The sequence below is a fragment of the Cnephaeus nilssonii genome (genome assembly GCF_951640355.1).
Source record: "Cnephaeus nilssonii genome assembly, chromosome: 1".
In the NCBI taxonomy this organism is placed as follows: Eukaryota; Metazoa; Chordata; class Mammalia; order Chiroptera; family Vespertilionidae; genus Cnephaeus; species Cnephaeus nilssonii.
Window position 1 is genome coordinate 5,507,501 of NC_137072.1, and position 13,313 is coordinate 5,520,813.

General features: G+C 43.6%; 1 protein-coding gene and 1 pseudogene across 4 annotated transcripts in view; both read right to left on the reverse strand.

Moving 5' to 3' along the window:
• Nucleotides 1-563: 563 nt before the first annotated feature.
• Nucleotides 564-1,121, reverse strand: LOC307104236 (annotated as a pseudogene). Its single transcript has one exon. The product of its transcript is annotated as an uncharacterized misc_RNA (transcript).
• A 1,410-nt stretch (nt 1,122-2,531) lies between these two features.
• Nucleotides 2,532-13,313, reverse strand: part of KLHDC1 (kelch domain containing 1) — a 60,797-nt gene continuing 50,015 nt past the window's right edge. For all 3 annotated transcript variants that reach the window (XM_079772025.1, XM_079772024.1, XM_079772026.1), the window contains one exon: nt 2,532-4,102. In XM_079772025.1, coding sequence (XP_079628151.1) covers nt 3,916-4,102 — 187 coding nt within the window. In that variant the 3' untranslated portion in view covers nt 2,532-3,915. The remainder of the gene's footprint in view (nt 4,103-13,313) is intronic.

Sequence of the window (13,313 nt, forward strand, 5' to 3'; positions counted from 1 at the left end):
CAACTCAGTAAAATAAAATTCCCGTTTATTGTTGGACAACATTGTTTCACACATACATCAAACAGGCCAAAATAAATAAATAAACAGCAATTTCATAAACAAAAAAAAAGGGGGAAAATAAACCTTTTTATCTTTGGCCTTTTTAACCATCTCATACAAATCAACACTTATGTACAGCTAAGTACATACACAAAAAGTTACTGGAATGCTCAGAATAAGATTTTTTGTGGTTGTTTTTGCTTTTTTACAAGGTTTTTTCTCCTTTGGGGTTATAATGAACATGGTCAACCACAAGTCAAGTCAGAAGTAGGACAGAGAACGCTCCAAAGGCTGGGTTGGTCATCCCAAGATCATTAAAAATGGCTGACCCCAACAATATGTACAAAAACATAAAATGTAAATAAAAAATACAAACAAATTTCCCTTCCTAAAGTACTTTTAAGAAAAAAAGCAAGGCCTTGGACGTTTTGGTTCTTTTCTCCTCCGCTTTGCAAGTTCACGTTGTGGTTTTGGTTGGTGGTGGAGAGTGCGTGTCATCTGCAGGTGGCGCTGCCCCAGGTGGGTGGGCGGGCAGGCGGCCGGAGTCTCTACCCGAAGGTGACCACGTTTAGGTTCTGAGAGGGGAAGTGGAGGGTGAATAGGTCACGGAGGCCTTTAACTTTTCCTGTTTTTGCTCAACCTCATCAGTCTTCTGCTTCTTGGTGTCAACATCGTCATCCTCATCATCTTCAGCAGCCCGTTTGCCTATAGCTGCCTCAGCCTCCTCATCTTCATCTCCATCCTCTTCCTCACCATCACCTTCCTCCTCCTCCTCCTCCTCCTCCTCCCCCTCCTCCTCCTCCTCCTCCTCCCCCTCCTCCTCCTCCTCCTCCTCCTCCTCCTCCTCCTCCTCCTCCTCCTCCTCCTCCTCCCCCTCCTCCCCCTCCTCCTCCTCCTCCTCCTCCCCCCCCCCCCTCCTTCTTCATCTACCTCATGGTCAGCCTCCTGCTCCCCATTTTCCTCACTAGCGTTCCCATTCGCAGGTGCATTGTTTCCATTCTCTGCCTCCTCCACACTTCCTTCTTCTCCTTTAAGTCCCTGGTGGTGATCTCGGAGCTGGTGTCCAGGGCCGTGTCTGACATGGTGGGGCACACCGGTGATCCTATGCAGAGGGTTTTTTTTTTTAAGTGAGAGTTGGAGGACCCTGGCGAAGAAGCTGCAGTGGAGGAGGCCCGCAGCAGAGGTGGTTGCAGCGAGCGAATCATTTTTACGTTACAGAATTTACCAGGCGACCAGAAAATGCACAGGAGTCCCCGGAGATACAGGAGAAACCCATTTATTTTCAGATGTTTTGCATGTACTAGTACCGTGACTCAGGGGAGCCTGTTTCCAAATCCTGAGCAAGCCAATATGGAGGAAGCTTTCCCTTTATGCCCTTTGGTTTCCTTGTCCCCCAAATATGGATGGACTTCCGGACCTTTCACGGGCTTTGCAAAAAGCCCCGTGTGTTGGGATGGGGGCCGTGAGACCACACCTAAAGGCCTGGCCTGGTGCCAGCACTGATAACCCCTCCGGGGGTTGTGTATTGTTCATGGTGTATGGCCTCTGTGAAATAGGAGTGCTTGGGTAAACAGGTCTTGCAAGACCAGATAATTAAGGAAGGGGCAGTGACTTAATTATAGGCTATCAAGAAGGTACATTAGGTGACTGGCACAGATTCAGATTGCTAGCCCCCCAAAAATGTCCTATTTCCCCATCATTTGGTGGAGCGGAGAGGGAGCCACCGGAACAATGCACAGATGGCTTTTCAGAGCAGCCAGGGGCTAGCATCATCTCTCAAACAGAGAGCCAGAGGGAGAGTTCAGAGCTCGTGCTGTGAAGCTGGGGCTGTCATTGCCTTGGGCTCCTGTATGCTGTGGAGTCAACAGCACAAAATCTGACAGTGTGCCATCCGCTGCTGGAAAGTGAGGAATGAATACTGCTTGGCTAGCAAACTTCAGAACTGGCTTTGCCAACTCCCAGACCCTCTGTGTCTCCTAATAGCAGGGAACCTTGTTTTAAGGCAAGTTATAGAGACAAGTGAAAGATCAGCATTCCCTGCCACTCTCACTATGGGACTACCTCAAGACATGTAATTTTTGAAGTAGTACAGTATATTAGATCAAATAAGTATAGCACTATTTATATGTGCCACAGATAATATATCAATTTTCATTCTCTTGAAGCCTCCATGGTGGTGTGTATTTGAGGGGCTAATCCAACTTTTAATGCTCTAAGTAAACCATCTAAAAACAGAGGTGCTTTTCTAGAGAAGACATTCATATAATCCGGAAGCTACTTTAAAAAGTATTCATCCCACTCCGTGTCACCTACCACTATCCAATAGGTTTTGATATTTTCCCCTTAAATGTGAAAGGCTGATACTGAAGCTCATTGCAATAAAATAATTACTTGTACGATATATATTGCCTGTGAGATTCATTTTCTAAATTTTATTTAATCTAAAAATAGTAAGAAAAAATGAAAACTTACACTGAAATATTGTTTGTACAATCAACTGTAATGACTGGTTCACACGAACAAAACTGAAAAAATAGTAATCTACATAGTTCGTATAATAAATAAAAAGTAAATACACACTATTTCAATACATAAATAGAAGCTTTACACATCAAAATACAATATATATATAAAACATACATATCTAAAATTTAATGAGGTACTTTAAATGACTATAATTTTCATTATAAATTACATATATATTTCAATACAGAAATATATTTGCTGTAACATTTTGAATTTAGAAATAACTTCTATGATGGTATTGTGGAGAGTAATTTTATAACCAAGTCTTTGAGAAATACATCGTTATTAGTAATTCACTGGAAGGGTATGACTGTAATATGAACAATTTCTTAATTATGGCAATAGTACTTTTTTAAGGAATATAAGTTATAGTGTTTTATTTCTGTATAAGCAGTTAATACTGAAAATAAATGGGAAGATAACATATTTACAATATCCTTAAGCACCAACTTTGTAGAATGGTGTGGGCCAAAGTGAGGGGTTTCAATAAAGGCAACTTACTAGATTACCATTCCTTTTCATTATTTATGAAAATCATTTTAGATGCACTCTTCCAAGGCAAACTATATTTTAATGTGCCTCAAAAGTTAATAATTATACTGCTTCTCAATATTTCAGAGCCTGGATGACAAATAAACCTCCACTTTAGACACTTTAAAATATGGTCTTTGTAGATATAAAATTGGACAAACTAATAACGTAGGGGTAACATAAAGCAATTGAATGCATTTATTCCCCTACTGAATCAAAGGTTTGAGGAAAACTTATGACAAGAAAAAGGAAAATTACAATGATGCTTAAGAATTCTTTATTAGCTGAGTGCTAGAAGGGTGGGGCTCCACATTTAACACCAGACCATTGTTTGTCTACTTTATAATTTTGGCCAGCTATGTTAGTAATTTAAGAAGGTGTCATTTAAATAACTGAATTATTTAAAAGAAGATTTGGGTAATTTTATAGTGACTTGAGAGAATCTATTCTATCTAAAAGTTGGTATGTAGTGTTTTCATGTGTCATTATATTGAGGGATTTCTAAAGTCCTTGGGTAATTTCTTATTTTCCTCAAATTTGTATAATCTTTCCAGCAATGAGTACACAGTGAGTTAAAATTGCCTACAATTATAATTACTTTCAGAAAGCATATTTTTGTAGCTTATAAGGAAATTATTTTAGAAATATAAATTAATCTGCCACTAGCATCTCATTCCCATATATCCCATTCCATGTAATCACTTTAACATAGCATTTTTGCTTCAATTTTATCTTCTAAATAAAGCCTCCAATTTGGGGAGTAAATATACAGTCTGATTAAAATGTTAAACATATTAAACATACAGAGTATATAACAACTTAATTGTTACTGATCCACTGATACTTATTTTCAGTTCCTTCTTTTTGGGCTCTTTGTTCTTCTCGGTGGTTAGCTGCAGTCCAAAATGTGATTTTTTTGAGTACTTGTTGAAGAAGTTTAGGAGGTAATAAAGATATTTGACTTTCTAAAATTATAGCATTTTTACCAATGCAGTCAAGGCATGACCTGCAAACAAAACATAATGGAATTATTCATATTTAAATTATAATATAAAAAATATATAGGTAATTTTCTTAAAAATAAAAATCATTTAAAATCTATATACCGTGTATATAAAAGCATAATACGCAAATTGACCAGCTGGTGAAATGACCACTCGCTATGACGTGCAATGACCACCAGGGGGCAGACGCTCAATGCAGGAGCTGCCCCCAGCCCACAGGCCCTGATCGCCCGATAGGGACCTGCCGGCCAACCTCTCGGTCCCTCCCCCGGCTGACAGGCTCCGATTGCCCAATGAGGAACGGGGACCTGGGGGCAGGTGGCAGCAGACACAGGCAGCGCCAGGCCAAGGCAGGTGTGAGCAAGCAGGGCCCTGATAACCCCGCCAGTTGGCCCACACTGGCAACCAGTGGCGGCGGCGGGGGAGTGAGACAGCCGCCAGGAGCTGGGGAAGATCGGCCCTGATTGCAGGCTAGGCCTAGGGACCCTACCCTTGCGTGAATTTCACGCGCCAGGCCTCTAGTTTTTTACGTAATAATGTATTTCCTTTGTATTGTTCGAAACATGATAGGACATACATTCTTTCTGGAGCATCACAATAATTGTACATTTTTACATCATAGAGATTGTATCTGACCAAATCCAATGGGAACAGAAATTACAACTTACCATGCATGATGTTCTTTAAGTAACAAAGATTCAGACTTAATTTCAAAGCAGGTTAGTCTCTAGCAGACCCTTTTCACTTATCCTTACAGCCCAATACCCATTTACTCCTCTCTGAGAACTTTTTCTTCCATCTCCAGGATGAAGCCTCTGATATCCATTTTCACATGGTGTGACTGGGTGCTCCTTAGACCCCTCCATCAGTGTCTGACGTAAGGTGACCCAGAGAGAGAGGTCTGAAGAGAGGAGGGGAGCCACGAGTACCAGAGAGAGGTTCTCCCCATCTGGGGGCCTAGTGTTCACGTTTCCCCTTTCACTCCACTAGAGGGCAGTGTCCTTTCAAATACAATTCCATTTTAATCTTGATAAACTACCCTGAAAAGGGTTTGGTACTTTAAAACCAAAAGAAAACTGATTAAGATAAGAACCAACAAAAACGCATCTATTTCAACTGGTAAACTTTAATTTTAAAAGGTAAATATTTTATAAAATTTTCAAAATAGATTCATTGGATTCTGCTGTGCTTAATCTGTTGTCATTTTTATAATGATTTACACTGTACAGATTTATATCTTCTTCCAAACTCTCATGAAGCCTTTTCTCTAGACTTTGTGAAAATGCTCGATAAAAAGTAAGAGTGAAATGAGAAATAACATTTATTACAGAGGAACCATGTCCTACTCCTGTTTTTCCCCGTGAGTGCTAGATGCCTTCCGACTTGGAATTTAAAATAAAATGATTACACTTGCTTACTGTGGAAACTAGCTGTGGTGAACATGCTTCACACAATAAATCTACTGAAGTCCTGATATAGTCAAGTTTTGATACGCTCAGCATCAAAAGGGCCTGTACCCACTAACAGCAGCTCTGTGCTAGGTGCAAAGGTGATACCAAGAAGCCTGACTGATGGTCACCCTCAGTCCCAGCCTCAGATACAGGCCCATCCAGTGTGTCCTTTGGCTTTCTCTTATTTCTATACTGATTCATCTCCCCGTCATTGTTTTTCTTTGTGGGGGAAAGACTGTTCCAAGATGTGACCACAGCCTGACCAGTGAGCTGGACCCTCCCCCCTCGTGGGCACTGTCTGATCCTGACTGATGTTTGTTATGACGTGAACCAGTGCCTTTCCCCTGCTTTGCACTACTGGTTCCTGGAATAGGCCATTGTCTTGAGCTGGACAAGCATGTAAAACAATTCACCGTAATTGGTAGCATTCACGTAGGAGTACCAGGACTATCTGCCCCTTCATCCCATAAAATTCTTTTTTTTAAATGTTTTTATTAATTTTTTAAAAAATGTTTTTATTGCTTTCAGAGAGGAAGAGAGGGAGAGAGAGAAACATCAATGATGAGAGAGAATCATTGATCAACTGCCTCCTGCACATGCCCCACTGGGGATTGAGCCTGCAACCTGGGCATGTGCCCTGACCGAGAATCGAACCATGACCTCCTGGTTCATAGGTCAATGCTCAACCACTGAGCCACCTCGGCCTGGCTCCCATATAATTCTTTGATGCCTGTCAAGTGGTGTGCGAATCCATTTCATGTTACAGCCACCAAAGATGCACATCCCTTGTAAGTTTCTCTCAATTAACTCCATTAATTACCAGACTAGAGTGGCCAGCCTCTTTCTTCAGTCTTTCTCGGCCCTCTGCTTAAGGAGATTTTCAGTCCTGGGACCTTTCCCAGGGTCTATGTGTACTAACAATATTATCTTCCAAACATCCCCTACATGCTTTTTGGAGCACCAATTGTGTCTGCAAACACCTCTGTGTCCGAAAGACACCCATGAAAAACACACATGGTGTCGAAACAAGCCAGAGGAAAATCATTTGGGCAAAAAATGAAAAAGGATCCCAAGTCAAGGTTATGGAAAATATTCCTTTATTAACTTTTGGTCGAGAATATGTTTGTATATTTTCAGAGAACAACTCCAGGACCATGTGGATTCATGCAACAGAGAGGAATTGACAGGACTGCTCCAGCCATGAAGACAGAGGAGAAACAGTCCAGAGATGGAAGACGCTGACGACGCCTTGCTGTGCTAGCAGACAGCAGCTGTGCGTCACTGCAGGTTGCCCAGGACCAAACCAGAGATGGTCGGACCTGCATCACCACCATTTGTCCACCATCCAGAACTGAAATATCAATGCTGACATCTACACATAAGGAACTGTTTGACACTGAAATAAGGACTCAAGGGAACTGTTGGCCCAGAGGGAATCTCACTACAGACTGATTCATTTTCCTCTCAGCATAACCATTATGGCTGGTCTCATTTTCGGTTCTTACAAGTGTATTTTTGTATCGCATGATCTCACGCATCTAGGGGAAATAATGAGCAACATAAACGGATGAACAAAAACAGACCCGGAGACAGGGAAGCATCGATCAGACTCTTAAACCTCAGAGGGAAGGTAGGGGAGGGTGGGGGAATGGGGGAAAGATCAACCAAAGGACTTGTATGCATGCATATAACCCTAACCAGGGGTCACGGACAACAGGGGGGTGGGGGCATACATGGGGAGGGGTTTGGAGTGGGAGTGGGGGGATGAGGACAATTATGTGATACCATAATAAAAAAAAAAAAAAACAACACCTCTGCTTCCTCTGACTTTCTGTTCTAGCTTTAATTGAAATTGAAGAAAATTGTTTGATGTGCAGCCCTCTTGAGAAAAGAGTACATTTCCCTCACCTCCGCTTTCACAGTCCAGGAGCCAATGCTAGTGTTCTCTCCTCACCGCTGCTTCCAGCCTGCGATCATTTCACCTTCAGGTGTCACCATCTATCAACCTCCTGCGCATTCCCATCCCCAGCCCCAACCCCGATGTATAGTGAGGACTTTGGCCCTGACTCGCCACAATCTTGTCCCTTGACTGATTTTATCATCTGTGTGGAAACCCTTTTTTATTCTTTATGACCTTATCAGGGCAGTTCAACCTCTGAAATCTTAAACTTCCAGATCCTCCTCTTGGACCATAATCCTTGCATCCTTTTCATTCTTACACTCATCTTTTGATTCTTCTTGGTTCACCAAATAATAAGACCCATCCAGTTTTAATTTTCTTTCCTATCCAGCTTAGTACATATGCAGGTCATTCTCTTGCCAACAATTTTAATCCCCCACTCCACTGTCCCTCCATTAACCATCCTGGCTAAATTCCAGTGAACTATCTCCTTTTTGCACGTTCAACCTGGCTGCTCAGTGCTGCTGGAGAAACCAGGTTCCTGCCACTGCACCGTGGTTCCCCTCGACCGCAGCGGCGCCCTCCTGAGTCTCAGCACTGTTCTAGATCTAAGTCAATCTTCTCAGTCACCTCAGCAGCTGTTTCAAATTTCACCACTCTTCTTAAGTTCAAATCCTCACCTCTCTTCTTTCTTATCAGATGACCTCACTAGCAGCTAAAACTTCCTCAGAGCCATGCCCCTAACCAACAAATGTGTCCGTCTTTATATCTGTACTTCCTTCTTTGCCCACTATGTCAAAATTATTCTTGCTCCAGTCAAGGGGCAATTCAATGACCTGTTCGCTAAAATTCACCTCCTTAAAACCATGCTCTGGGAACCAGGATGGCGGCATAGGTAACCGCCTGTACTTGCTGCCTCCCACAACCACATCAAAATTACAACTAAAACACAGAACAACTATTATCCAGAACCGAGGGAAAGCTGTCTGCGTGGACGAACTACCACTAGAGGTAAAGAAGAAAGCCCACTGAGACTGGTAGGAGGTGCCGAGCGCGGAAGGGGCTGGTCCGGCACCCGGGCGTGCGGCTTTTTGAATCGGGAGGAAGATCCTCTCTGCAGAGGTCGCCGCCCGGAGGAGCAGCGAGGAGCGAGGGGCCCCAGCCCCACACCAGCCCCCCAGCCCAGGGTCCCAGAGCTGGGAAAGAGGTCCCTATGGGCAGTAAGAGCTATGGGCTGTAAAAACCTGTGTGGACTGGGGCTCAGTGACACACAGGCTGCTGGAGACCCAGCTGCTCCTCTTAAAAGGCCACCACCACGAACTGAGCTTACAAGCTCCCACTTCTTCTGAGCTCCAGTGCCGGGTGTTACTTAAAAAAACCACTGAAACCCGTAAAGAATTTTTGTGAGTTTATTTGATCCAAACTGTCGACATATGCCGGGAAGCAGAACCTCAACGAATTGAGATAATGCTCTGTATTTATACATTGCAATCAAAGGAGGGACATAGGTGGGTTACATGAAATTCATTGGTGATAGATTAGAGAGGCGGGAGAAAGTAAAGCGGGGGGGTGGGGGGGTGGGAGGGGACCCCTGGCATTGGATAAAAAGTAAAATGATGGACACATACTTAGGTGGGTGCAGGAACAATTAACCCTTTGCACTCGCTTGCTTTTTTTCTCAATTCCTTTATTCTAATGCTAACCATGTCAAGTCACACTGGACATCCGAGTGCAAAAGGTTTACATGATAATGAAGGAATTTGTGGTATCTGTCCTGGCGCCCAGCACATTTGGTTGTGCCCCAGGGGCTCCAGAAAAAGGGAAGTTACAAGTTACCCAGACATTTCAAGGGTATGTTATCATAGATGCAAAATGACAGATAGGCTCAGTTAAGGTAAAGGTTGACCTTGTCAGTGAAGATACCGGCCTAGGACGTAACTGCCCACCATAACTGCGTTTAGTTAAAGTTTAATTTCAGACCATCCTTTGTGGTTACTTTAGGTCTCTGAGTTTGCAAGGCTGCTATGCAGGCCTCCCCTGAGCTTGTCAGGTCAGCATGTGGCCCCTTTCATCCACATGGGCGAGGCTCTGGGGAACCCAGACACATATGGGGAGAAACTGGACTGTCTGGCACCAGGGCAGGAACGAGGGGGCGGCTTTCTTCCAGACGGAGGTGCTGGCAGCAGCGGTCATAGTTCCCATGCTGGGACCTCCCAGGTGCAGGGCTGACTGGCAGCCATTTCTGTTTGCTCCACCCTTGAGATTCCCTGAGACCCCGCTCTACCCAATTTACAACCCCATCCAAGCTGTGCACAGCGGCCCTTGCATATGAATAGTCTGTCCTTTCTCAGGATAAAACCTGTCAAACAAGCTGCAGCTGGGTCAAGGAGCCCCAAACCTGTCAATAAAAGGACCAAAAACCGACACCAGCACCAGCCTGCCTTGCTTCAAAGCTGGGCCTCATCTGGGCACTTCCAAACCTGTCTGGGCACTTCCAAACCCGATACAAAGAGGAGGAATCTGCAGATCTCTCTGTAGCTCCTGCAAGGTGGCCCCAGGCAGTGACTGACTGCACCTCCCTAGAGACCCAAGAGCTAGTGTACCCAGTGGTCAGTGTGAGACCATATCAGATTACACCTCTACACATCCATAAGCAACACACTCAAGGGGCAGACTCAGTGAGCACAAAGCCCCACTGAAGCAAGTCTTGCTCCATAGGGGTGTCTCCTGCACAGCAGCTCTCCCACTGTAGTCACAGCTGGTCCCCACAGCCAATTGGCCTGGAGGTCAATTCCTCCCAGTGACACCAACAGCAATCAAGGCTCAACTACAACAAGACTGTGCACACAGCCCACACAGGGGTGCACCAAGAGTGTCCACCTCAGGTAACTGGGGAGGCTGAGCCACTGGGCTCTATAAGACATCTACACAGGGCCACTCTGTCAACTCATGGAGACTTGGCAGCTACCCAATACATAGAGACAAATACAGGGAAGCAGCCAAAATGCAGAGACAAAGAAACATGTCACAAATGAAAGAAATGGAAGAAAGCAAACTATTGGATATAGGGTTCAAAACCACGGTTATAAGTTACTCAAGAATCTTCTAGAAACCTCCGAGGAACTTAGTGAGACTTGCAAGGATCTTAGTGAGAATGCCAAAAAAAATGGAAAAGGACCGGTCAGAAATTAAGCATACACTGACTGAAATAAAGAATAATATACAGAGATTCAACAGTAGATTAGAGGATCCCAAGAATCAAATCAATGATTTGAAATACAAGGAAGCAAAAAACACCCAACCAGAAGAGCAAAAAGAATCCAAAAATTTGAAGATAGTGTAAGAAACCTCTGAGATAACTTCAAGTGTACCAACATCCGAATTATGGGGGTGCCAGAAGAAGAGAGAGAGCAAGATACTGAAAACCTATTTGAAGAAATAATGACATAAAACTTCCCCTACCTGGTGAAAGAAATAGACTTACAAGTCCAGGAAGTACAGAGAACCCCAAACAAGAGGAATCCAAAGAGGACCACACCAAGACACATCATAATTAAAATGCCAAGGGCAAAAGACAAAGAGAGGATCTTAAAAGCAGCAAGAGAAAAACAGTTAGTTACCTACAAGGGAGCACCCACATGACTGTCAGCTGATTTATCAACAGAAACTATGCAGGCCAGAAGGGAGTGGCAAGAAATATTCAAAGATATGAGTAGCAAGAACCTATAACCAAGAATAATCTACCCAGCAAAGCTATCATTTAGAATCAAAGGTCAGATAAAAGAGCTTCACAGACAAGAAAAAGCTAAAGGAGTTCATCAACACCATACCGGTATTATATGAAATGCTGAAGGGTATTCTTTAAGAAGAGGAAGAAGAAAAAGGTAAAGATAAAAAATATGAACAACCAAGTGACAACAAATACATATCTATCAACAAGTGAATCTAAAAATCAAATGAATAAAAAATCTGATGAACAGAATAAACTGGTGAATGTAATAGAATCAGGGGCATGGAAATGGAACAGACTGACGATTCTCAGAGGGAAGGAGTGTGGGAGGGTGCGGGAATAGATTAGACAAAGATCTTATATGCATGTATGCATTACCTATGGACACAGACAATAGGTTGGCGAGGGCCTGGGTGGGGTAGGAACTGGGTGAAGGGGAGCTATGGGAGGAAAAAAGAGGGACATCTGTAATAATCTCAACAATAAAGATTAATTTAAAAAAATATATGCTCTGTCCATTTTTCTTCACTTCTTGTGTTTCCAACAATGTACTCCCATTGGTTTCTTCCCCTCAGCTGTGACCAAATATGCTCCCTTCTTCCTTGGTCTTGATGTTCATCCCCAGAAGTCATCCTGGCTTCCACCTTCACCTTACCAAAAACTTCCTAGTGTTGTCCAACTCCAAGGCACTTTTCAACCCAGACACGCCGTGACCTCCTTACAATGAACAGTCTTTCCATCTTGAAGTCTTCCTCCCTCGGGCTTTGTGTTTTCATCATCTCCTGCTTCACCTTGACATCTTGGGTCACTCTCTGGGCTTCCTTTTCCTCTACCTGCTCCTCAAACGTTAGAAGCTCTCAGTGCTCAGCTGTTGGCTTCATCCTTACTCTCAAAACTCCTTCTGGGCAGAACTAACCCAGACCCACTTATACTCCAACAGTTCTTAAGTTTTTATGTCGGTCCAGGCCTCTCTCCACATATTAACTATTTAATGGATAGCTCCACTTAGAGGTCCCATAAGCACTTCAAACGCAATTATGTCCAAAACCAAATTTGTCGTTTCCACCCCATCCCACCATGAAATCCACTGCATTCTCCCTATTCTTTCTATTGCTAATCCTTCCACCTCTTCCCTTGGCATCCATTCAACTACCAAGCCCATTTTACCTCCTAAATATTCCCATCTCCCCCCCTTTTCTAGTTCCACTACCATTTTCCAGATCAGACCCTCACTTTGTGCCTGACAACTGCAACAGTCTCTACCAACTTTCCTCACCTAGTCACATAACCCTCCAGTCAGTCTCATCCACACTGCTGCCAGAGGAATTTTCTAACCGGTAATATGATCACCTCATTCCTCTGCTCCAAATTTTCTCATGCTTCCTGATCTACAAGGACAGACAAAGCCCTGCATGACGTATGGTTTCTGATTTCTTGTCCAACCTCATTTCTTACAACTCCCCCCTCATACTTATTTCCCAGGAATACTCAAGAAGTCAGTTTCCTCTGCACTGGTTGTTCATAGCAAATCCTTGTCTCAAACTCTTCTTCTGTAAAGACTTCCCTAACCTTCACAATCTTTTTTTTTAAATTCTCACCTGAGGATATGTTCTTATAGATTTTATTTTCTTTTTAGAGGGAGGGAGGGAGGGAGGGTGGGAGGAGGGGAGGAAGGGAGGGAGGGAGGGAGAGAGAGAGAGAGAGAGAGAGAGAGAGAGAGAGAGAGAGAGAGGTATCTCGTTTGCTTCCTATACGTGCCCCAACTGGGGATTCAACTCGTAACCTAGGTATGTACCCTGGCTGGGAATCAAACCCGTAGCCTTTCAGCATACAGGACAATGCCCAACCCACTGAGCCACCTGGCCATAATCTTAACCAAGTGGACAGAGAGCCTGCTTCTCTAGTATTCTCATGAACTTTCTGTATGTTCCTCTTAAAGCAATTCTTACTACTCTACTATAGTTGGTTTTTTTTTAACTGGTGGTCTTGAGAACGAAGTGTGATGGCTCCTTAAAAGGTCAGCCATTCACAATTTGTGGTTCCCAAAGTAATTCATTTTATTATTTAACTAGCGTTCCCGTTGCAGGAAAAATCCTGCAATAGGGTTTCCTGCTGCACTCTACCCCGCCCCG